This window comes from Sinocyclocheilus grahami, unplaced genomic scaffold (genome assembly GCF_001515645.1).
Source record: "Sinocyclocheilus grahami isolate Dianchi unplaced genomic scaffold, SAMN03320097.WGS_v1.1 scaffold1156.1, whole genome shotgun sequence".
NCBI classification, from domain to species: Eukaryota; Metazoa; Chordata; class Actinopteri; order Cypriniformes; family Cyprinidae; genus Sinocyclocheilus; species Sinocyclocheilus grahami.
In genome coordinates this window covers 185,174-210,820 of record NW_015506335.1, presented here as the reverse complement: position 1 = coordinate 210,820, position 25,647 = coordinate 185,174, and the positions used below count along the sequence as shown (strand labels likewise).

At 37.0% G+C, this 25,647-nt stretch overlaps 2 protein-coding genes across 3 annotated transcripts in view; both read left to right on the top strand.

Annotated features, from left to right (window-relative positions):
* The window catches only part of LOC107567401 (TGF-beta receptor type-2-like), a 116,943-nt gene extending 107,557 nt beyond the window's left edge, over positions 1-9,386 (top strand). The window contains exon 5 of the mRNA XM_016253080.1: positions 9,316-9,386. Within this exon, the coding sequence (XP_016108566.1) occupies positions 9,316-9,386 (71 nt within the window). The remainder of the gene's footprint in view (positions 1-9,315) is intronic.
* LOC107567409 (cadherin-6-like) overlaps positions 1-25,647 on the top strand; it is a 41,676-nt gene that overhangs the window by 6,374 nt on the left and 9,655 nt on the right. Inside the window, exons 2-9 of one of the 2 annotated variants that reach the window (XM_016253085.1) lie at positions 9,316-9,652; positions 12,056-12,350; positions 12,933-13,052; positions 14,726-14,899; positions 15,563-15,750; positions 15,924-16,174; positions 19,201-19,337; positions 19,570-19,700. In XM_016253085.1, the coding sequence (XP_016108571.1) occupies positions 9,440-9,652; positions 12,056-12,350; positions 12,933-13,052; positions 14,726-14,899; positions 15,563-15,750; positions 15,924-16,174; positions 19,201-19,337; positions 19,570-19,700 (1,509 nt within the window). In that variant the 5' untranslated portion in view covers positions 9,316-9,439. Of the gene's footprint in view, positions 1-9,315; positions 9,653-11,001; positions 11,326-12,055; positions 12,351-12,932; positions 13,053-14,725; positions 14,900-15,562; positions 15,751-15,923; positions 16,175-19,200; positions 19,338-19,569; positions 19,701-25,647 lie in introns of those variants that run through there. The other variant, XM_016253086.1, reaches the window with a different exon arrangement.

The following is a 25,647-nucleotide window of genomic DNA, read 5'->3' as shown; positions in this document are numbered from 1 at the left end:
TTGGAAGTTGAAACTGTGTCCACAATATGTGGTGGCGGCACCTAATTACTCACCAGCGCTGAATTGTCAAAAATTGGCTATCTGTGCAGGCAGCATCCAATCATGTAGTCCACTTTCAGGCACAATAATAGGCCTAATGTCATTAATGTTCTTCTCAGTTGTCATGGTTCTTTCAATTGATTGCTTTCTCCTATTATGTACGAGTCAGTCCAAAATGAGGCAGTATGTGTTACAGCTCTCCAATTTTCGAACCTGTCCTGGATGTGTGTGATATGAATTACACCAGCATCCATTCTGTTGAGGAATTACGGTTGTCTCAAACCTAGATTGGTCAGACAATCTAGCCTGGATATTTTCAGCCTGTGACATCTCGCACTGAAACTGCGATACTGATATATTTACCCTTGGAAAAATAAACTATCATACAAGCAGCATGGCCTAAAAGCAAATAGTTACCTAGAAGACGACACAGTCAGAATGTGGTCACAAAAAGGGCACAAGCCCCAAGAGCAAAGTGCAAGAAATACAAACCACATACAGATTACTGTATAGCTTATGTATTAAATGGTAAATGCGATTCAGTCTGTTATGGAAAGGATAAACAAATTTATTTTGTAATAGAAGTAGAGGTATATGCACAATATCTTGGTATTTAATCAGTTCTCGTTTATCTATCTATCTATCTATCTATCTACAGTATCTATCTAATCAGTTGATATTGCATATTTAATTGTAAATGATCATTCATGCTCATTCTCATATTTTTTCATGTAGATTACCTTTGCCATCATCTAATTCTCATTTTAAGTTAATCTTTAGCAAATATCAAAATGTATATCCACTTTTCATATTCGTTATAATACACAAGAGAGTATTTATAAACTCACTTAAAAGTATTTTAGTTTTTAGTTTATTTTTAATAATTTAGACAAACTGTTATAGAATATACCAGTTATTTTTATAATTAATTGTGCATGCTAAATTCCCATACTTATTTATTAAGATCATATTTTCCGTCATTTAACACTCACTTAAAGTTCATCTTTAAAATGTTAATATTTTGATACAATTGTTAAATGTGTTCTTTAGCTAATCTTAAAATGTATTTCCATTTTTTGTTTTCATTGTAATATGCAATATTGATAAATCCACTTGTAGCATTAAAACTATTGATTTTTGGTTTTGTTTTTAATTTATTTTGACAAACTATATATTATTGGTTTTTCTTATCGGCATTGAAAAAGATTTAAGCGTTTTATACCCAAGTGCAAAAAAAAAGAAAATAAAGACGAAAAAAGTCAGTTTTAATCAACAGTCTTTAATCTTTGCTCTTTGTCTGCCTTTGGCATATACGGTGGCTTTTAATACAAATAATTTTCCAGTTGCCGCTCACAGTGTTCATTTATTTGTGGTCACAGAGCGTTGGGATTTTCAATTGTATTGCTGCGCTTGTTAATGTCAATAAATGTCATTATTGATTATTTCCATTGATATATACTTTTTCTTTACTTGTCGTGTGGGGCCTGAAATATAATATCAACAAAGAAGCAGAATCAAATGTCAGAGCTTGTAGTGTTTGCAATCAGGATGACTTCTTGTGACCTTTTGAAATGGAAGCATTGTTACCTTGATTGTAAAATCTTGTCTTTAAGGCTTCTACTACAAAGCAAGGGTTATAGGCATAAAACAACACAATGAATTACGACCTAAGCCAGGAACGGTTCCATTTAGATACCTTCATGTAATTCCCGGCCGTAAATTGAAACATAGTCTGGGGGTTAAACAACCACGTCACAGTATCTTGTGTTTACCAAGGTAAATATTACAAGATACTGTGAGTCTGAGGATGAGTTAATGGCATTGTCAAGTTGTAAAAGGGCCTTCAGGGTAGAACACACAATAAATATCAACTATGATACGAGAAACTGTCTGTTTGACTTTGACAGCCTCTGCAAACTCTATTAGCACAGTGTATGTGATTTGCGTATTTGTCAGTCGTAGAAGTGACAAGTAAACAAGCACGCACGTAAAAGCGTGCGGACAAAACAACCAGACGTGGATACATTTGCATTGCAATGGGAGCTGCAATCCAGGGCTGAATCACAATGCTGAAGGAAGGCTGCTGTCTCGTAGGCTCTCTTGGAGCTCTTTGCACAGGCCGTAAAACTGCAGTTCCCGCAGCTTCTCCTGTGCCTCATGAGGGGAACCCTAAACAAACACCCAACAATGCTGTTATGGCATTACAGGGAAACATTTCCAGATCCACTGTAAACGCTAGGGCCACACTGACACAAAGGTTAACAGGTGTTTTGTGCTATCTATTTGAACAGTCTGCATGAATCGACAAAGGAAGGGCAAGCTGCAGTCTATCACGCGACGCTCTCGTGAGCAAATGAATGGTATGCGGCTAAATGGGGATTTGAGGAACATTTGATTTTAGCAGGTTTGGCTAAATTGCTTTAATTCACCACACAGAGTGCGGTCTGCTCCAGGCAATTTGTGCGGCAAAAACACACGCTTTCACCATCATTATGGCCGACCAGGAAAAGCAGATTCGAAGTCAGTGGCACAACATTGCTTCCAGATCACATTATGGCCTCTCTCGTTACGTAATTAAGAGGACCCATCTGGTACGGGCAGCGCTCCCTGACACTAATTGTGTTGGTGTGCACATGGCCATCCCATTGAGCAAAAAAAGACCTCCAACATTTGAAACCATTATCTCCTACTGTTCAGATTAAGGCACACATGTTGCCGGGGAGATTATGGCGGAGAGTCGAGGGGCGCTTATGTCTTGTAGGGTCGAGGCTTGAGGATTAAGTCTGTGGTTCGGTAACCCCATTGGTTAAGTACTTCCAGCAGTCTAATCACATGCCGGGTGTGCTGTGTCTTAACAAGTGACTCTTTATGTGTAGAGACTGTATGTATAGAGATAATCGGTTTTGACCGATACTTATACTTTTCATACTTTTCAACTTAATCATATAGGAGTTCTTTAACAATTGGTCTATTTGGCAAGTCTCTGTAGAATAGCACCCATCAGTAGGTAATGAATTTGAATGTGTTATTTGGATTATTAATCACCTTTTTTCAAATAACAGCCATTCATTCTTCAACTTAGAAATGTGTAGCTTAAAAATGAAGTAATAATTACAATAAGTGAAAAAATATAAATTAAAAATGATATAAAATATACATTTATAATAATAAATATAAATAATAAAATGTATTATTATAGCAAAATAATATGCATTATAATTGCATATTATTATTATAGCAAATTTATATTTTATCATAGTAACATCATTAATGATAATACTAATAGTGCATATGTTGCTATTGTAGTTTCTTTGTGTCAAATAGCAGTAGTAAAACAATCATTTAAATTTAGTTTTGAATTTCAGTTATTGGATACTTAATTCTTAACATTAAAATAATCCCTCACTATTGAGCATAAAAACAGTATATCAATTGATTTTGTGCTGTTATATTATACTCAGTAATTTTGGTTGTGTCAGCTGCAAAAACAGCACAGTATTTACCTTCTCATCACTGATTTATTCCACATCTTAGCCTTCTTGCTGTCAGGTAAATGTGGTATTGCTTTTTAACCTCAAGTGATGTGTATAAATAGCCCTGGCAAAATGTAGGGTAGGTCAGAGTTGGGGAAAAACGTATGTCTAAAATGAATAAATCAATCATCGCTTACAGCTGAGCTAGAGTGTTGCAGGATAAGTGATACCTTAGCATTCGAAAACCCAGCTGTCTAGACAGCCCTTTTACCCCAAACAGACAAATCAATATATATTGATTACCCACTATGCCCTGGGGAATGACACGGATATGCTGCTTAGCAGGCAAGTGCACCCGAACGGACCGAAGAGGAGCTTGAATCTGTTTAAGTGTGCCACCCTGACTGAATGTGTGTTCACCTGATCTCGACTTTGCCTCTCATGCACTGTTGCTCAGTGGTAGGAACAGAACCGCAATCAAACATGGCACATGTCTCCTACCATTTGCTCGAGCGAGATGAGTACTAGCTGGAGAGTTTTCTCTTGGTGTTTTCACTAAGATGTGATGTAGCCAGAAGCTACGCGAAAATTTCTTAGCGGAGGCAAAAATAAATAAATAAATAAGTGATTCGCACAGCTCAGAAAAATCAAACATTTATGCTATCGCTATCATGAGACACTATATCATGTACCTTGGCTATGCAAACAAGAATGACCTATTTAAGAGCCGTGGCATCTAGTCTTTCTAGTTAATGGGTGGTGGTCCGGTGCCTTATTCATTTTAATAGAGAGCCCGGAGACAGTGTGTGGCATTAGCTAGCTCTGTTTCTCTCTGCTCTGCTGGTCTGTGTTCCTGCAGCAAGACTTGTTACCTGTCGCCTCCCTCCTCGCTGCCCGTGGCTGACATTCTCCTTCTCTTACTCCTAATTGCCCCTGTGGGACTTATCAGGGCTGCTGTGGCTGTCTGCAGTGTGGCAGAGCTTTCAGCAAGGGCCGCTCTCGAGGCCCCGCCTCTCTCTCTCTTTCTCTTTCCCGCTTCGTGCCGCCTGACCGACTCCCCGCGTCCTCCACAGGTGTCGCCGGTCTTCCTCTTCCTCCCTCACCTGTCAGCCCCCGCCTCGCTCACATTCCCGAAGGGCTTCTAAGGGGACTGTGTCTTTGAAAGAAAAAGAAAAACAAAGTCAAAAATATAGGACATCTGATGTCCCAAGGTCAGACTGCATGGTAAATTGTCTGATCTGAAAATAACAGCAGATAACGTTCAGGCAGACATAAGTGAGGTGCCATTGAGGTTAATTTGTTTTGTCTGTGTTTTGGAAAGCAGACAACTGTGGCCCTGTTTATGGCAGGCACCCGGTGAGTTAATTACTTTATCGTTGCATTAATTGAAACATGAAATATGTAAACATTCTAGTATAACAGAGTCAGGTAATGTGTGTAATTTATTCTACTGTATGTGGGTTGATTTCTCTGAAACTGTGTGGTGCTTTCAAAACATTGGTTGTTTGAGCTTCTGCACCAGCCTGACACAGCAACAGTGGCTCAACCAATGGTGTTTGGGGCAGGACTTTTGACCAATCGCTGACAGGTAGAATTTTTAGGAAAACTGTAATTATTTTTGCAGTTCCATTTCAGTGATGCCTAGTGACAACAAAATTACACACTGCACCTTTAAGGTAATTGTGAAGTTTGCCAAAATCTGTTATAATGAACTCTTTTTTTTCAGTTTGATCATGTTCATCTTATAATGATAATAAAATAACCAGTGGGTACTAACATAACAAAGTTTTCTAAAACCTGGAACATAACACACTCACTTGTTTGCCCTTTTCTCTGGTATTGTTCATTTGGGGGTCACACTGTGGGGCGATTGGGCGATGCACCACCAGAGTGCGAAAGAGAGGGATTTTCTTTCTGTCACAGCTCTCACTGTTCTAGACTGTTCTGCCTTTGGATATATAGTCCAATCAGCATCAAGTCATGTTCTGTGGAGTACTGCCCCTTTTTGGGCGATTTCTCTCTGACCGAGAATTGTCCAGAGTGTTCTCATAGACTTCCATACAAAGATTATTATTTTTTGAACTGCATGCACTGCAATGCAATCTCTATGAGTTCCGGGAGGGCTAGCACTAACGTGATTTCGCCATCATACGTAACCTTAACTTGTGCAGCGATTGGTGGGAATAAACATACCTCTATAAATAAGAAATATGAAGTCAAGACTAGTCTGTATGGGCCGAATAAAGCAAACCAGTGAAGTTTAGATGGATGACGACTGTAATGGAGGTAAAGACGATTGCAGTGACATGCAGGAGTTGTACATTATTAGACAGGCGTGTTATTATTAATGTGCAAATAAACAGACCGTGTATGTGCACTCTCTGATAACTTATTGCACGAGCACATTTCAGTATTTTCGCATGTCTGGCAAGTGTTTTACAATGGACACTCGATGAAGAAGCGTGTTATTATAGGAGCTTGCGATGTTCAGTGGTGTTTATATACATATGGGCATGAATACTCACTCTGACAGAGGAAATATTCACTGGTGATGTCGAGCTGCCTACAGATCACCATATTCGACAAATTTAGAATGTTTTTATTTACTTTTTAAATTTGTGTTTTGCTCTGTTTAATATATCTGAATGGATCCGGTATATATCTATATACAGCCAGATTAAAGGGATAGTTAACCCAAAAATGAAAATTAGCCCATAACTTAACCTCAGGGCATCCTAGGCGTATCTGACATTCCTCTTTCAGACGAACACAATCGCAGTTATATTTAAAATTATCCTGGCTCTTCCAAGCTGTATAATGGCAGTGAATGGTGCCCCTGTTTTTGAAGCCTAAAAAACTGCATCCATAAAACTACTCCACACGGCTCCCGGGTGTCAATATAGGCCTTCTGAAGCGAAACGATGGGTTAGTGTAAAAAAACTAAAAAAATTTTTTAAATGTACAAACTGTAATCTCCTGCTTCCAGTCGCTCAAGCAGGCAACTGAACAACACCAGAGGGTTAAAATATACATTAAAAATAAGTCTTATTTTTAGCATTTATTTTCACCATGCTGTGCCATGCAAAGCATGCTTTAAAATTGAAGTTGCTCCAATGCAAACAAATTAAAGTGCCCCTATTATGCCATTTTGAATATTGCCTTTTAAGCAGTGTGTAATGTAGCTGTATGTAAATGTAAACGATTTGCAAAGTTGTAAAGCTGAAAGTGCACGATAAATAAAGTTATTGTCTCCCAAAAGAAAGAATTGACTCTGAACAGCCTAAACGAGTCGTCAGTAATTTGAATCCCACTTCCGTGATGGCTACACGTCACGGGGTAACAGATTTGCATAATGCCCACCTATGTTCTACATTGGTCGGCTGTGAACAACTTGACCCACCCTCAAACACTGTAGCTTGTTCGTGTCAAGAACACACTGTGTCCTACTCTGTGAAAGCAAATTTGTTTTATTTTCACTTCCAAAAAATAAGGCTGCAAAGAATCTGTGGTTAAAACAGAAGTATTTTTTGACCTTGCATGTATGTAAACCTATTGTAGGAGACTCCCAAAACAATATTAGGAAACCTAAAAATGGCATAATAGGTAAATAAGTAAAGTTCTGTTTTTAAATTAATTTTAAAATCAGAAAAATTATGGGGATTATCACATTTAAATAAAATTGAGGAATAAGAAAAAATATTTTTTCAATATTAAAAAATATGTTTCAGTGTCAAAATTATATCATAAGTGAAGCAAATATTAATTAACTATATATCATAGACTATTCTTCTGTGAATCACAAAAGAAAATATTTTAAGGATCGTTGGGGTCCAACATTCAACTTTTTTCCCCCAAAATTATATTTTTTTGCATTTTTACAGAAGAAAAGCAGTCATGCAAAATGAGGTTAATAGACATTTGTATTATCACCCTCTAGTGGCACCTTTACTTTATGGTAATATGGAGTTGAAGGTTTAAGAACATGCTGCAACAGAAGCTAAAACTAAATATTATTTAGTTTAAGTTTTCTCAGTTATTTATTTATTTTTTTGCTTTTTTTGGTAACCTAGGTTTGGAATGACATAAGGGTGAGTACTGTAAATGATGACAGATTTTTCATTTTGTCTGAATTATCCTTTTAAGGTACTCAGTCATGACTGACATAAAGAGTCCGTAGTTGGGGATCCGCATGTGTCAAAATGACACAACAGTGAGCCTGTAAAATGAAGTGCTGTGTGAAACCATAGTGTCCCATTGAGTTCTCCTAGGTTTGTGCTTACATTTAAGGACAGCAGGGGAATTTTCATCCTTCACTATCCATCTCCATCTCAGCAGGATGGACTTGTAAATGAACAAGCAGACATTTTGTGCTGGAAACTGTGTCTGTTCACTCTGACACACCATGTAACAAAACCGCTTTAGATCCAGCTGAGTTCCCCCGGCAGGACTATGTCAAGGGATTTGCCAGGTCACAGAGCTGAGCAAAATGGCTGCCTGAGTTTGACTAATGTGCACCAGGAGCCCGCTCTCTTTGCCCAGGAGTGTTGGGTGGCTGAAATTCATTAAAGAGCAGAATCCGTAAACTACAATTGTTGGATATAACAGGGCCCACATTTCCCATTTCGCTTTCCTGTTTGTACTGAAATACACAGATAAAATCATGTGCACACTTATATTTATACATGCGTAGAGCTCCCATGACAATTTCTAGCTCATTGACTTTGACAGCAAATCAATATCCTGCGCTATCTATTGTTACCTAATTTAATTAGGCCAATTCATAAAGCAGAACATAATGGAGCTAATGGAAAGTGCTATTAGGGGAATAGCGGCACCATTTAAGTCACGCACGGAACTACAAAAGTCAATTCGGCATTGCAATTGTGCATTTCCATCTGAATCGCTGGCCCTCAAACGTCGCTCTTCCCGGATGAAGGGCGATGTTGACCTGATGCATTTTTACACTGACGGAGAGAGGTGAGCGAATGTCGCAAGCAATATTGTAAATCAAAAAACCAGAGGTACTTAAATGCGATTCATTGAGAGGCCCGCGTCTCCCCTTCGCAACTTTGCGCAATCACATTTGCAATCTGCTTGATAAAGTGCGAGAGGGAGTGAGGGCAGGCGTTCAGTCGCAGACAAAGCCGTAGATTGATGTGGAAACAGGAAACGTGCTGATTGCTGATTATTATGTGGTGGCAGGATGCTTTTGTCTCTCAGACTGTCATTCCAGCAGGTCAGTTCAGAGCCAGCAGGCTATTGTGACCGCACATGCTGATAAAACCCAACACACATTGGTTGTTAGTTTTTTTTTTTTTTTTTGAGGGGCAGCTGAATTCAATAGCACTGCAAGTGTTTAGATCTTTAAAGCGGGGCATTTAGAGAGCATGCGTATTGATTCATTGATTACAGATTTGTGAGAGCTCGCCCATTGGCCTGCTCTGCAGTATTTTAAGAGTTGGAGGTTAATGGCTAAGTAAAAAAAAAGCCTTTCTGCCATTTATAGTGATGGCTTCAGCACTTTAAATGGCCTCTGGTTTTATACTTCATGAATGTGGGACGCCAATTATATGGATATCAGAGCCTCGGCCACAAAATTTGCAGTGGAATTGGTGTCTTATGGAGAATGTTTATAACTTTCTATAGAAAGATATCTTTAATAAGGGGATGGTTGTCGTATGATACAGGAGCTCTAGTTGCCTTTAATTAGAAAGAGAAGCATTGCCAGCAGCCTTGGGATAACACTCTGAGACTTCACCCAATAACTGATTGTTTTTCGATTTCTTTTTCTCTCTTATTACAGGTATTGTGTGGCTCGCTGGCAGCAGGAAGGACTATGAGGGTGGCTGCCACCTGCACTGCAGAGCTCTGTAACTTTGGCAGATAGGATCATTATCCCCCTGTAAGACACCCTAAGAGCGGAAAAGATGAGGACTTGGATTGTACTTCTTCTGTGGGCGTGTGCACAACAGACTGTGAATGCAGTTGCCCTTTCAAGAGGGCCAGTTCGAAGGAAAACCAAAGAAATTGAAGGACGGCAAGACAAAGAGTTGCTCAGACGTTCAAAAAGAGGATGGATGTGGAGACAGTTTTTTCTGCAGGAGGAATACACTGGAACGGAGCACCAGTACATTGGCAAGGTATGAGATCGTGTTTCTTTTCCAGGGTATAAAGGTGGTGTGAGCAATGCTGGAGTAATATTGATGGAGTCGATTGCAGAGGTAGATTTGGTTTCATCACTCCTTCTGATTCTGTCTTCTGAGGTTAATAAACAGAGAATGATCAAAACTGTGCCTATGTCATATGTAGGGATCTCCAGCGTAGAGCCTGCTGGATTTGAGATAAGGTGCAGGATGAAATCTGACCTCTCTGGTACCTCACACTTCATCTGAAGCTCAGAGCTGCTCAGGATCAAAGATTAGAATAAAACATAACAGCTTGATACTGTTACTTATAGCAGGAGATCTCAAACTGTGGCCCTGAGTTGGTAGGCAACACAACTTAAAATGTACAATACTAAAAATATAAGTTATTATTTAAAATATTCAATTAAAAAACTATTTCTGTGTAAACAGAACAAGGGGGCACAAGAAGTATCACATTAGTGAAAACATCGGACACAATCTTCAATATGTAAAATCGCACTAGTATTAAAAATCTGACCAATACAGATAAGTTGATCGTAATTTTCATTTTAAGGCTAAAATTATTGTAAAATAGGAACATTTGATATTAATAAGAATACATTTAACTGTAATTAAATTATTAATTGTATTAAAGATTAGATGATGGCAAATATAATATAAATGTAAAAATACACTGAAAAAAAATTATACTAAATTTTTTTAAGGTAAGTGGTTGCAATCATTTTATTTTAGCTACATTTAAATAAACAAATTTAGTTGACTAACTTTCAGCTAAATTTGTTTATTTAAATGTAGCTAAAATAAATTGATTGCAACCACTTACCTTAAAAAACTTTAGTAAATTCAATGAATAATTTTTTTTTTTTTTTTGTGTAGGGGAAACGAGCATTTCACAATAAATATCAACATACCAAAATAAACAAATAAAAGTAATGGACAATAACCAACATACTACAGATATATTATGCATCCCTAAATATACACTAAAGTTCAAAATGTTTAAGGTAAGTGACATTTTTATTTTGAAAGCAATTAGTACTTTTATTCATCAAGGACACATTAAGCTGACAAAAAGTGACTTATTAGTAAAGACATTTATAATGTTACAAAAGATTTCTATTTCGAATAAATGCTCTTCTTTTGTACTCTCTAAAATCACATTGCCACAATAATATTAAGCAGCACAACTTTTCAACATTGTTAATAAAAATAAATATCATTTGAGCACCAAATTAGCATATTAGAATGATTGGTCTCTAAAGGATCAAAAACATTAAAAACATTTTTATTGATACTAAGCATGGGTTTGAATACTATATAATATTGAGTATTAATGAGTTTTAACTGAATTGTAAAATTTGTATATTTACAACAATAGAACCTGAAATTCTTGAAGTTTTTTCTTGTAAATGCTGTTCTGCATAAGGCCTGTGAAGGAACTGATAAGAGATTATACAGGAATATTGATATCAATCAAAATATGGCACTATCTTTTTTGCACAGTCCTTAAGCTTGCACTCCAGTGATGAGAATTTATTAGGTGGTACTTGGATGTTCTGATTTGATCAAAGGTACTTCTTGGCCTGAAAAGTCTGAGAATCACTGACTTGGAGACTCGAAAGCTTTGCAAAGGATCACCCACCACTGGATTATTCATGTGGGATGTTGTAAGCGCAGAATTCACAAAGCTCTCATTGTTGCTATGGACATTATGTGTCTGGATCATGTAGCAGTCAATGTGGAGTAGAAGCAGCTATTTCTAAAATGTTCAGAGGGAAAATTATGAAGAGCAAAAGAGCCATTGTGTTTCAATGGTCTTTTGTATTTTACTACCCTATTTTACTGTAACAAAGCGGCTCATTCAAGTGGAAAGAAATTCACTTACTCCTCTTATCAGATGTCATTGTCAAAGCTAATCACATCACACCTTCAGCTGTGAAGTGTGATGTTCCTATCAATCAATTCAGTCATTTCTTCTAACAATAGTAAATATCACAAATTCAACAGTTAGACACATCTTTGAAAGACGAGAAGCAGAAAAGTTTGATTTGCCTTATGAATATCAGACAAAAGTGGTTGCACCGAGAGATACCATGTGGCAGCATCACTGTTAGTAATAGACGTGCATTCACCTTGATTGCACATTCAGCATGTTATACTTTCATCTGATATGCCATCAGAATTCAATTCCACAAGGGCTCATTTTCACATATTTACCATGGCGTACCTGTCTATTGCTACATTCCCCTGTAGTATTTCTTCATTGTTTTATTCCTTCAAAATCTACGGATATTGAATACATGCAGAATATTGAATGCAATACATATTCATGAGCCCTATCAACAGCAGAATGAGCGGAGGTGCTGATGAAATGCTTGAATTGCTTCCTCTCAACAGCTTCACTCAGATATGGATAGAGGAGACGGCACAGTTATGTACGTTCTCACAGGTGAAGGTGCGGGGACGATCTTTGTGATAGATGTCAACTCAGGAGATCTGCATGCTACCAGGAGCCTGGACAGAGAGGAGAAGCCTTTCTACGCGCTCCGAGCTCAGGCTGTCGACAAGAAGACCGGCCTCCCACTGGAGCCAGAGACAGAGTTTATTGTGAAACTACACGACATCAATGACAATGAGCCTAAGTTTGACAAGGAGGTTTATACAGCGTCCGTACCTGAGAGGTCACACATTGGTAAGATTCGGCAGCTTCAAAAACAAGCTTTGAAGGTTTTGTGAGCCCACATGAATTACAGTATATAAATATTGCAGAAGTAATACAAAACAATATTGTATCATCATACTTTAGTATGTATATCATCATTTTAAGGAATAATAGAGTCCAAAATAATAATAATACAGTCCATGCAGTTCAATTAATTGTGACTGGAGCTTTTTAAGCTTTAAAAAGTAAATGTAAATTTGGTAATTTTAGTCATTATTCACTGATAATCTTACCCTGGAAAACTGTTAGCTGCTGCAACTGGATTACTGAATCAGCGAGTTGAGCTTGAAAACCAAATTAGTCAGATTCATGAATGAATCATTCACATTTTGCAAAAATTGGTTCAATTCATCTTTCAAGTCTTTTTGTAGCTTGAAAGTTTCCATCCGAATTCTTTAGTCATGGACAAGAGTAACAAGCTCATTCTTATTCCCTCTTTTTGTTTTCCACTGAAGAACGAAAGTCATAACAAATTATGTGAGTGACTACATAATGACAGATTTTTCGGGTTTATAGGTGAACACTTCCTTGAACTGATTTCTTGTTTTTCAGGCACCTATGTCACTCAAGTTACCGCCCAGGATGCAGATGATGAAATGTTTGGCTACAGTGCAAAGCTGGCCTACAGCATCAGCCAGGGTCATCCATACTTCTCAGTAGAGCCAAATACAGGTCAGTCCTGCTGAACTGTTATATCATAGACAGAGATGGCGAGATGAACAGAGAGACGCTGAGAGAGTGTATGTATCTGTATAATTTGATGTGGGGCAAGGGTTGTACTGCAGCTCTGTCGTTCAAGCATTTTAGCCGAGCAAATTCACCCAGCGAGCTTAATCATTGCTAATGTGTGCCCTGGAACATTTCCCGCAGAGGTCTTTGTTTAAACAAAAGAGAAATAGAAACACAAAAGCTCCCATGGCAGATTAGTGTCCAGCTTAACACTGATATGCTTTAGCCCAGATGGGACACGAACGATGATGTCCATGAGCACACGAAATCCCAAGACCGAAAAAAGGGATATTCATTAGAGGTGGGGGTTAATCTGGGAACATTTGTGCCAATCAAAGAAGCAGCAGGGCCTGGGTTCTTCTCTATGTGATGGATTTGCCTTTTGCCTTTTTTGGGTCTGACCGAGACATCAGGCGTTTCACGTTCAAAGTCAACGTGAGTCACTGTTTGAAGGCCGTTTTACTTTTGTAATGTGATGTAACAGGAGTTTCAGTGAGAAAAAAATCAGGATGGCGTTACAAACCAAAAAGTGAGATTACTAAACAATCCCGCAATCCCATAAAAGATATTTGGCTATTGGTTAACATTATCCAGTAGCTTGCATTTTCCTAGATTTAAAAAACATTTGCAATGATCACAAACATTTACAATAACAAAATAAATTTGGTAACACTTTACAATAAGGTTCCATTAGTTAATGTTAGTTAACGTAATAACTAACATGAATAAACAATGAACAATACATTTATTACAGTATTTGTTAATCCGTATTAATGTTAGTTAAAGAAAATAAAAATGTTAGTTCATGTTGATTCACAGTGCATTAACTAATGTTAACAAGCACAACTTTTGATTTTAATTATGTATTAGTAAATGTTGAAATTAACATTAACCAAGATTAATAAATACTGTAGAAGTATTATTCATTCTTAGTTCATGTTAAATAAAGTAGTTAACTAATGTTAACTAATGAGCCTTATTGTAAGGTGTTACCAGACATTTTGTAATATGTTTTAAATAATTATAATAATTATTATTAAATAATATAATTATTATTTATATTAAATAAAATATATAAAAATAATAATTATTATTATTTTATGTGTGTGTGTTTATATATATATATATATTATGATTACATGTTGTCTTAAAATTTAATATTAATAATTTTTTTATTATTTCATAATTTATCTTGAATGTTTACTTTTCATACCTGTACATTATGTCTTGTATGATATTGTATTTCTTTCTGTGGAAAAAAAAAATACTTCACTTATTTTGGTTCAAAACTGTCAAGCAAGTCCAACGCTTTCTTACTCTGAAATTGCTTGCGATCAAATTGGTTTAGCTTGTAAAACACCGCTTTTAATAATCCAAGGTCTTGTTTCTTCAGAACCCCCAGCGATCAACTTGCTCTCAATCAGCAGCTGCTGCGTATTATAATCTCTGCGGCAAAATGTCAGTCTCAATGCATGTACACAATTAGTTCTGCACTGTTCAAACATAACGAAGACTCAGCTGCCACCGCGATCTAGTGTCGTCCATCTCCTAAAGTAAAGAACTGGACTGGATCGGATCGGATGTCAACGAATGAAAATAAACCGTCTTTCCCTCAGGTATAATCCGGACAGCGTTGGGACCTTCCGATATGGACAGAGAGCTGAGGGAGCACTACCAGGTGGTGATCGAAGCCAAGGACATGGCCGGCCAGAAGGGGGGTTTAACAGGCTCCACCACAGTAAACATTAGCCTCACTGATGTCAACGATAACCCCCCTCGTTTCACGCAGAGTAAGCATGCATTCAATAGATAGAAAAATATGTATGTAAATGCATAAATATCATCGGTCTGACATTTGCACAAGACATTTGTTCCATAATTCTAAAGATTCCTGATAGGATTCATGCAAATAACAAGAAATACAATACAGAAACTTCAAAAAACAAAGACAGATACACTTTTTTATCTTTATGTGAAGGAAAATGGTTAGTGGCAAAGCTTTAGCAACTGTGTGAGGTCTGTGTTAATCCTGATTAAATGGACAGAGTGGGCTCAGCTCACTTACTCTTTTGTGTCTCTCTTAATGTAATCTATTCTTTTAGCCTGCATGCAACTAGAAAATGCTTGGAATTTATGTCGTTAATCAGAGAAAAGCAAGGTATGAGCACAAAGCGGATTTATAGCAGGCAGCACAATATCGGTCACGTTCGCCATTTATTACAGTAAAGAGAACACCAAGACTATGCTTTAAAAAACACTTAAATTGGCTACAGTGTTAGATGCAGGGATCAGATTTTTGAATGTAAATTGTCAAGCGCGATTTGTTCCTCCGAACCCTTCTTTAGCGTTCACTACAGTTTATGTTATAGATCTTCTCTCAAGAAAAGAAAAAAAAGACTCTTGAGAATTTCAGAGTTTCAAGCACAACCTGACGTTAGCATTATGTTCCCCAGGTATATATCAGATCAGCGTTCCAGAGCTCACCAAGGTAGGATCTTCAGTTGGCAGGATCAGGGCTGTGGATGCCGACGTCGGCAGAAATGCGGAGATGGACTACACAGTTGTTGGCGGAGACGTTCTGGATGTGTTCGACATCAGCACTGACAGAAACACCCAAGAAGGCATACTTAGTCTTAAGAAGGTACAGAGGATTTTTCATTTCACTCATGCAAGTTTGAAAAGCTTTTTGTTATTTTTTTTCTTTTTAAATGAAACGTGTTCAACTGGATGGTTTGTGAATAAAATGCAGGTTTTTGTACTGAAAATGTGACCCTGAGTGGGTTGTTTATTCCTGCGGATATGTTTACGTTGCAGCCTCTGGATTATGAAAAGAAGAAATCGTACACGCTTCAGATCCAGGTCCAAAACACACATTCAGACCCACGCTTTCTGAGCTTGGATGCTAAGGACATGGCGACCGTCAGGGTCAGTGTTGAGGATGTGGATGAGCCCCCTCAATTTGAGAAAATCAGCTATATTTTGGAGGTGAAAGAGGACGCGGCTGTGGGCACCGTGATAGGATTGGTCAGCGCTGTGGATCCTGACATACGCCGCAGTCCGGTCAAGTAAGGGCTTTGCGTTAATATCATCCCACATTGTTTCCATCATCTTTATGCACATTTCCCAACACACAATAGCTTGACAGTATACTCTTAAAAATAAAGGTGCTTCAAAAGGTTCTTCAAGCGATGCCATAGAAGAACCATTTTTGGTTCCACAAAGAACCATTCAGTCAAAGGTTCTTTAAAGAACCATCTCTTTCTTACCTTTTTATAATCTGAAGAACCTTATTTCGCCCCAAAGAACCTTTTGTGAAACAGAAAGGTTCTTCAGATGTTAAAGGTTCTTTATGGAACCATTTAGACAAAAAGGTTCTTCTATGGCATCGTGAAGCACCTTTATTTTTAAGAGTGTAACTTGCAAGCCTCTTAAACATCTGCCCGTTTCTTCCCGGTGACCTTTTGATAATCGCAAAACCTGATTAATCTGTCTGAAGCTATGGCGATATGAGCTTAGATGGACTGCTTCCTCAAAGCGTGCTTATTAAATTCACATTTAATTCAAGAGGTCCTTCAATCGCGGCATCTTTATGAGATAATTGTAATAAACTACAATTATGAGAATAAATGAGGATATTATCACTGTCAAATGCGCCCTAATGATAAGGCTGATGCAGAAGGCTCAGGAGGACTATAAATGGATGTTTTTTTGTTTTTTTCTCCGGAGACCACAGTAAATAAGAACGAAGAATGGAGGCACGATTAAAAAGCCCTCTGCAGCACAGAACAGGACTTCAGGGCTGGTAATTATCAGGGACATCAGATGCACGAGCAACACTGTCGCTCTGAACATCAGGAGGCTAATTAGGAAACTGAACAATCCCACTGATTTGATTGCATTTGAAAGAGCAATATTGTGATCTTCTGGTGAAAGACGAACAAATGAGAACTGGGCATGTGTGGGCTCAGGGCAGTGGGATTTCATGCAGTTATAGCTGTGGTGTGCATCAAGCATTTGCAAGTGTCTCCCGCTCTAAAGGATCAGTCTTGTTAACGTTTGTACAAACCAGTGTTGGAGAAGCTGTTTTGCCAAGTTACAAGCTAATTAGAATTTCAAGAGATCAAATTAGTCAGTGCACCTTTTTGAAAAATGTTAGCAGCACTACAAGCAACTGACAAAAAGAAGCTCACTACATGAAGTCTGAATATCTTTTGAAATAAATAACCAAGTAAAATATAAATATTCAAAAAAATAATCTAACAATATCCTTAATTTGATCAGAGCTGTATTTTTCTGGTACAAAAACCATGAGGATTTTTAATAAATTGCATAGACCTTTTGATCAATTTCCACAAATTTACTTTTATTGTAGAAGCATTTTAAAATAATTTAATAGAGATTGTATTCACAAAGAATAACTTCATTCTGATGAAATGATCATAGCTGATCATAACCAGAAAAATGTATAGTAAAAACTGTATTGGTATTTCCATGACTTTTTATTTTGAATTTTTTTTTTCATCAATTTCCAGGCCTGAAACCTCCAATTAAAAAATGTTCTGGCATTTCCATGTTTCCTATGAAAACTGAATGAATCTCCATTAGACTGATGGCATTAAACTTAAACCAGTTAATTTATGTTAAATGCAGCTAGAAATAATTTTTTTTTTTTTTTTTATAAAAAGGCCTTAACTGCCACAATGATTTTTGCAAATGGTCTCAAATCAGCGAATCACTTTGATCTATATGTACTATCACAAACAAACTAATTTTCTAGAATGAATTAGATTTTCAGAAAGGTGGCAAAGTTTAGCCGTTTGGATCTGATTGTTCTTTCCTGCAAAGACAAAACAACAATTATGACAACACTTCCAAAAAAAAAAGATTTCATTTTTTTTCTCTGACTTTTTTATGATTTTTACGTTACATTTCCTCTAAGCATAAATGAAACAAACCTGTTTATCACAGGTCATGTCTTAGTTTAAAGGGGTCATATGATGTTGCTAAAAAGAACATTATTTTGTGTATTTGGTGTATTGAAATGTGTTTATGCGGTTTAAGGTTAAAAAAACACATTTTCCACATACTGTACATTATTGTTTCTTCTCTATGCCCTGCCTTTCTGAAACGTGTCGATTTTTACAAAGCTCATCGGTCTGAAAGCAAAGTGTGCTCTGATTGGCCAGCTATCCACTGCGTTGTGATTGGCCAAATACCTCAAGCGTGTGACGAAAATGTTAGACCCCTTACCATACTGTGATGCCGTGTCCACAAAACCAGAAAAACCCATTATAAACGAGGCATTTGTTGCATCCAGTGGGGATATAATTACGGATTATAATGACTTTTTACGCGTTGCGTTGCATCGCGCCACGCCACGTCGTGTAAACATAAAACCATGTCTGCATTTGTGATCGGAGAAATGAAGAACAACAAGCGCTACTCTACGCTTCTCAAAACTCGCGTTTGAATCATCAGTGGGAAATTCTTTAAATATGAAAACGCACTTACAGTCTGTGAGTCAGAACAGCCGGCATTGTAGTCTACTCTACCAAGATCAGGAAACAGTCCTCCATAAAATGCACTGCACACATCTGAATATTTGGGTTGAACTGTTCTGGAACAGTGTTGTAAATTCAACGTAACCACTGATTTCTAGTCGTGTCATCCTTTGGAAGACCAAACAAATTTCCACATCGTGACGTAGACATGTGGGAGTGTGTTTGAATGAGGAGTTTTAGGAGGGCGTGGACCAGTCTTACTTTTTATAAAGAATATCTCTTTAGACTTTAGTCTTTGTAACTTTAGGGATCTTATCTATTCACGAACAGCTTGTAACACTCCAAAGAGAAAGGAAAACTTGAAATCGCATCATATGACCCCTTTAAAAGACCCGATTTCACTCAAAATGTGTAGTAACATTGTTTTACCTTGTGACACATGACATGTTTTGTCATGCTAAAATGCAGTTTAAAAGTAGTTAATTACTGGTAGACCTATTTGGAAAAAAATAAATAAATAAATCTTAACACTGTTGAAAACATATTGAAAACATACTGTTGACAATTGAGCTAAACGGTTTGAATTACAGGTACTCCATTGATCGGCACACAGATGTTGACTGGATTTTTGGTGTCTATGCTGGGAATGGATCTATATTCCTGCAGAGGCCTCTGGACCGAGAGGAATTAGCTTGGCACAACATCTCAGTGATCGCAACAGAGTTCAGTAAGTAACTCCACACGGCATTTGGAATGAATTTAGGCTGATAAGCTCAAGTCATCCAGCATTAAATTTCTCCAATGAGATTTACGCATTTTCATTTACCATGGCAGCTTATATTGACTAAATATATTAGTTTACTTTTTTAAATTAGAAATCCAGTTTCCTCCTGTGACTCCAATAACATGAGTTTCTATCATCTCAAGTAGTCAACCATCATCTGTCACATCTTTTTAAGGACACTTAGACAACGCCGAGCAGACCAGCCGAGTGCCTGTGTACATCCGTGTACTGGATGTCAACGATAACCCCCCCATGTTGGCATCCTTCTACGAGACCTTTGTCTGTGAAAACGCCAAAGCCGGGCAGGTAAAGAGCATTTTAGTATACATTTCCCATTTTATCTGCCACATTGTCAGTTGCGATGTAAGATAAGTGGGGAAAAGTCCACTTCTCCTGCCAGTGGATGGATGTGTCGATTTAAAGCAGGGGCGTCTGTTAAACAGTGTGTGACCTCTACAGAACTCACACTTCCGGAGTGAAATAAAGATCAGTGATGAGTATTTCTCCTTCATGGATTAGACGGCAGAGCCTTTTTCTGTCAGGCTTGATGAGATTATGTGTCCTGGTGGATGACAGGGGCTGTCACATATCACAGGCACTTCATAATAACTGTCCACCTCTCCTCCATTTCCTGACTCTTCCTGTATCCTTTGTTGTCCTTCATCACCCACCTCACTGACCCGCCCACCTCAGCGCCTGGCAGAATTGTTCAGCCTGGTATGTGCCATGGTTTAGTTATTACTGGGTACAAAAAAACGTTTTAAGATGTTTATTAAGAACATACTTTACATAGGGTAAAGCTAATCAAAATAAATAAATAATTTTTAAAAGTTTGAAAAATTGATGTATAAAATAAAAATATATATATTTCCGTCTTGATTTCCAGTGAAAATGTCAGAACATCCTTCTCAATTTACTTGAGAAGCAAAATTTCAGAAGATATTAAGTGCTGCAATTTTTTCTTATTTTAAGTGTAAATCTAACACAAATTAATGAGATTTATGTTCAAAACGAGAATAAACAATCAAAAAAATAAAATAAAAAAATCATAGTAATTTACCTGCAACACCACAGAGAATAAGTGATTTGCAAAATGGATGGATGGATGGATAATAATCTAATATATATTCTCTAAAAAAGTCTTATTATTATATAAAAAAAATTTTTACAGAAACAACCACATATGCTATCAACTACATATATCAAAAGCATAAATATATATTAGTATAAGTATCATTATATTATATTATATTATATTATATTATATTATTGTATTGTATTGTATAGTATAGAGGTTGGCAAACGCATCGGCAAGCTCAGTTGCACTTTTTTTCCTGATAACAGCAAAAAGAACTGACAATGCTCTGTCAAAGAGTAACACATCATTAAACAATTTGTGTCTACCATTTAAGTATGTTAGGTAAAAGAGAGTTACAAAACAGCAGACTTGTGTGGCAGTGCTGTTACTTGCATGATGAAACTAAAGAATTATACATTATTATGGTGTCTATTAACTATATTTAAGCAACGGCAGTGTGAGATAAGGCTAGGATTTTGGTTCTCTTCAGCAGTTATATTCTAACAGACTGCAGTAAAGCCCAGAGGAAAGGGAAGCCAGCCAGCAACACAAGAAATCTGGCCAGGACGTAAGCCTGGTAGAGAAAAAACACAAAGCACACAATGGATGATTATATTTTTGTCACAGCGTGTTGCCAGTGCACCCTTGAGAGATGCATTTAAACTAAAATTGTCCTTGGTGATAACTAAAGATAACCATGAGCCTCTATCACTGAGCCAACATCTTTCCTCGCTGTAAACATGCTTATAGTGTTTACATGTAAACACTTGTAAGGTCTGAAAGATGATACTGTGAATGGGTCATTCCTATTATGCAGTACCTTTCTAGCTCTGTACCTTAAATAAAAATGAATTAATATGTTCAGAATTATGTGATGGTCAAGCTCATAAATTCAAAAGGGAGACAATAAAAAAAACAGGATGGAAATGAAAAACAAAACAATATCCCTAGAAAGCATGTTTTTCTTGAAATGTTTCCATTAGGAAAAATAATCATTTTAAAAAACATTTGTTTTTCTGTTACATTTATTAATAAAACATTCATATCATGTAACTAAACAGCATGTGTAATTGATTAATTTAATACATTTCTTTATTTTATTTTTTAATTTTTTTTAGGATACATTTGAATTAAGATTACATTTATTAAGATTAAGCTTTATGCATATCATTATTTGAGTTTGGGCAAAGTGAAATGAAGTTACCAAAAATGGTAGCATCGTCTTTTAGTTAATTAAACCAGATTAGTTAAACAGATAACATTGATAATAGAAACTAATTTGATTTTCATCTTTAAAGCAAGACACCCCAGGTGAATAGGAATATATATATATATATATATATATATATATATATATATATATATATATATATATATATATATATATATATATATAGCTATAGACAGGCTCTAAAAGCAATATGTTTTGAGCATATCCACAAACTCATAGAAAATAACCAAACTGTTTTGGTTATTTTCTATGAGTTTGTGGATATGCTCGGCCCTGGAAGCTTTTAGAGCCTGTCTATAGCTGGACATACTGTTTTTCCACGCAATTCTAAAAACTTCCAAGTTAGTTTTTCTCCATTTGCGCTCAAGACTACAAGTTTTTTTCTTGAGAGAATGGGTATTACTGTAGTACCATGGCGCAGTATGTTTTTCTCTAACTTTTTTCAATTTGATGGGGGAAACAGCTTCTAATGTATTAGAGAAGATAGTGCCCATGTTGCTAGTCATTTCGTCTAGTTCATGTGTACTTATTGGTACACAGAGCAGTTGAGATAAATCAGGCAGGTTATTTGTGAATCTGTCTTTGGTGGCTGGAACGATAGTTCTGCCCTGACCATAACACGGAGCCATATAGTTAATATCAGTAATACGCAGCATGCACGATGGTATTAACTTATAATACCATCACGTATTAACGCCTGTATAGCTGATGTGCGCGAGCTGATAAACAAAGCATGCTGAGTGGATTAAGCGCGCAGCGGCGCAGATTCGCGAGCTTGTCGAGTGAATATGCCTTTCTCACAGACACCACTGGAAAGTTTGTAGTTCGGTCGGATATGTAAAAAACAAGTAAAACAATGCACAAGTTACTTAACAGTAGGGAGAGAGAGAGAGAGAGAGAGCGCACTTCTGTTGTGTGATCTTTGATGTTCACTCACTTAGTGCACGCATCATTTGGATTAAAACTAAATCGTAAAAATAAGACCATTTATAGGGGCGTTCACTATAAACATCACTGATTTTCAACCTTAGGCATCCACGACTTTCTGGCGAAAGTGAATCTAGCAGCCTGTGTGAAATGCGCTAGACTTTACTACTGTCCTCTCATTCTGCACCAGTACAAATACGTGCACGCGTTGCACGTGTTTTGCTTGCTTGAGTGTTTGTGCATTATATGAGTGACTTTGGAATATAAATCGCAGCACGTTTCAGATGAAAAAACGCGACTTCTATTTCTAAAAATATCACAGTTAGGAGACTTATAACGAGTGGTTCCCTGCATTATTACAGCAAAGCACGTGATTACAGTACTAAGCCGCTGCAATGGAGCAGCTCTAATGCTATTAAATTAAAGATGCTGTACCACAGAGCAAAAAAATGAACAGTGAAAGTTACAAAAACTTGTAAAATACTTTTTAATGGGCATAATTAAGTGTGAAAATAACCGAAGGATATACAGTCAAACCAAAAATTATTCAGAGACCAGATATCATTTTTGATATTTTTTTACTAGTGGGTGCAGGACACTATAGTTCATTTATGTAAGTGAGAATAGCTAAATAAAGTAAACTGTGACAAATCATATCCAAAAATTCTTCATATAGTGGACTACCTGTAAAATTTATACAAATTTGGGACCAAAAATTATTCAGACCGAGTCTGGGAAAAAACATTGAAGTTGAGGTTTGCATGAAGCTAGATGACAGCATGCCCAGGAGACTACAGGCTGTCATTAAGGCTAAGGGTTGCCCGACTAAGTATTGATAGTTGTGTAAATACTGTCATACAAACAGCTGTCTAATTTTTGGTTGATTGTAATCTATCACATACCTTTCTATCAAAGTTATCTAACATTATCAAGCTGAATTTGTTCTGGCACAGTTTTAACTCTGTTCTTGTCATATTTTATTACCATTTTCTAAACTATAGCGAATAAACTGTGATAATGTGAGAAATGTTGAAGGTGTCTGAATAAATTTTGTTTTGACTTAGTTAACCAACTAACATTATACATGCTCTTTTGGTTTATCTACCCAATATTTAAAAAATTTACAAATGCAATAAAAATATTGGTATCGGTACTCGGTATCGGTAAGTACCAAAAATAAAAGTATCGTATCGGGCGAGTACTGGGAAAAGTGGTATCGGTGCATCCCTACTGAGGACCTCAGAAAAAGAATCGATGTTGCTCATCAGGCTAGAAAAGTTTTCAAAGCCATCTCTAATGAGTTTGGACTCCACCAATCCACAGTCAGACAGATTGTGTACAAATAGAGGAAATTCAAGACCACTGTTACCCTCCCCAGGAGTGGTCCATCAACAAAGAACACTCTAAAATCAAAACGTGTAAAAGTCCACTAGGTTTCAAAGGACTGCAGGCTAACTTCTAAGCAACTAAAGGCCTTTCTCACATTGGCTAATATTAAATGTTTATGAGCCCATCATCAGGAGAACACTGAACATCCATGGTGTCCATGGCAGAGTCGCAAGAAGAAAGCCACTGCTCTCCAAAAAGAACATTGCTGCCCATCTGCAGTTTGCTAAAGATCATGTGGATAAGCCAGAGGAATACTGGAGAAATTTTTGTGGATGGATGAGACCAAAATATAACTTTTTGGTTTAACCCTTAAATGCATACCTCAGGTCTTTAGCGACCCAGGACATAATTGTCTACCCTTTCCCTCCTTCATTTTTTTAAGTTAGACATCAACTTTCTTAGTATTCCTCAATCTATTAATTATAAACAATATAACAAGAAAAAAATAGTAAAATATAAAAGAATGCCAGTTTTCGGATTAATTTTTTGTAAAAAAAAGTGTATAGGGTCTCTAGAGACCCGAGGTATGTAAATGTGTAAGTATTTTTTTCCTGCGCAACTATATTTACATATCTGATGACGCAATATGTGCAATGCATCGTTTTTCCTCAAGGTGGCACTGTTTGATACACATTGATGATGTGACGTTTCACTCATAATTACCGCAGGCATAAAACAAACGGAATATCATCAGCAAAAATTGAAGTGGTTTGAATGGCTTTACTGCAGAGCAATTACTATACGCAATGAAATATAAATGTCACTGTCATTTGATGCTGGAATGTGGTGAATAAGCTGCCAGTGATCAAAATATTGAATATGAAGTTATTGAAAACGATAGTTTTGAGAATATGGTTGAGATCGTGAATGTGAGGCAGGTGCTGAATGTACTGTGGAAGTGCACTCTGACGATGACAGCGATGGTAAAACCATCTGCTCAAATTGAACCATTTTAAGTTTCAAAAGGTAACAAAATATGCTTTATTTTATTCTTCTGTAATTGTTCTTAAAATATCAAGAGAGTTTTTTTGCTATTGCAGCAGTTAGAGATCCATCCGGGCTGGATATATAGGTCCGGGTCGCTAAAGACCCGAATATGTAATAATGATTGGCAAAACATCCATGCATTTAAGCGTTAAATTAGCAGCTTTATGTTCGGAGAAAGAAAACACTGCATTCCAGCATAAGAACCTTATCCCATCTGTGAAACATGGTGGTGGTAGTATCATGGTTTGGGCATGTTTTGCTGCATCTGGTCCAGGACGGCTTGCCATCATTGATGGAACAATGAATTCTGAATTATACCAGCAAATTCTGAAGGAAAATGTCAGGACATCTGTCCGAGAACTGAATCTCAAGAGAAAGTGGGTTATGCAGCAAGACAATGACCCCAAGCACATAAGTCGTTCTACCAAAGAATGGTAGAACTCTGTACTGAGGAATGGGTTAAAATTCCTACAGACCGTTGTGCAGGACTGATCAGCAGTTACAAGAAACGTTACTTTCAGTTATTGCTGCAAAAGGGGGTCACACCAGATACTGAAAGCAAAGATTCACATACTTTTGCCACTCACAAAAATATTTAACACTGGATAATTTTTCTCAATAAATAAATGACAAAGTATATA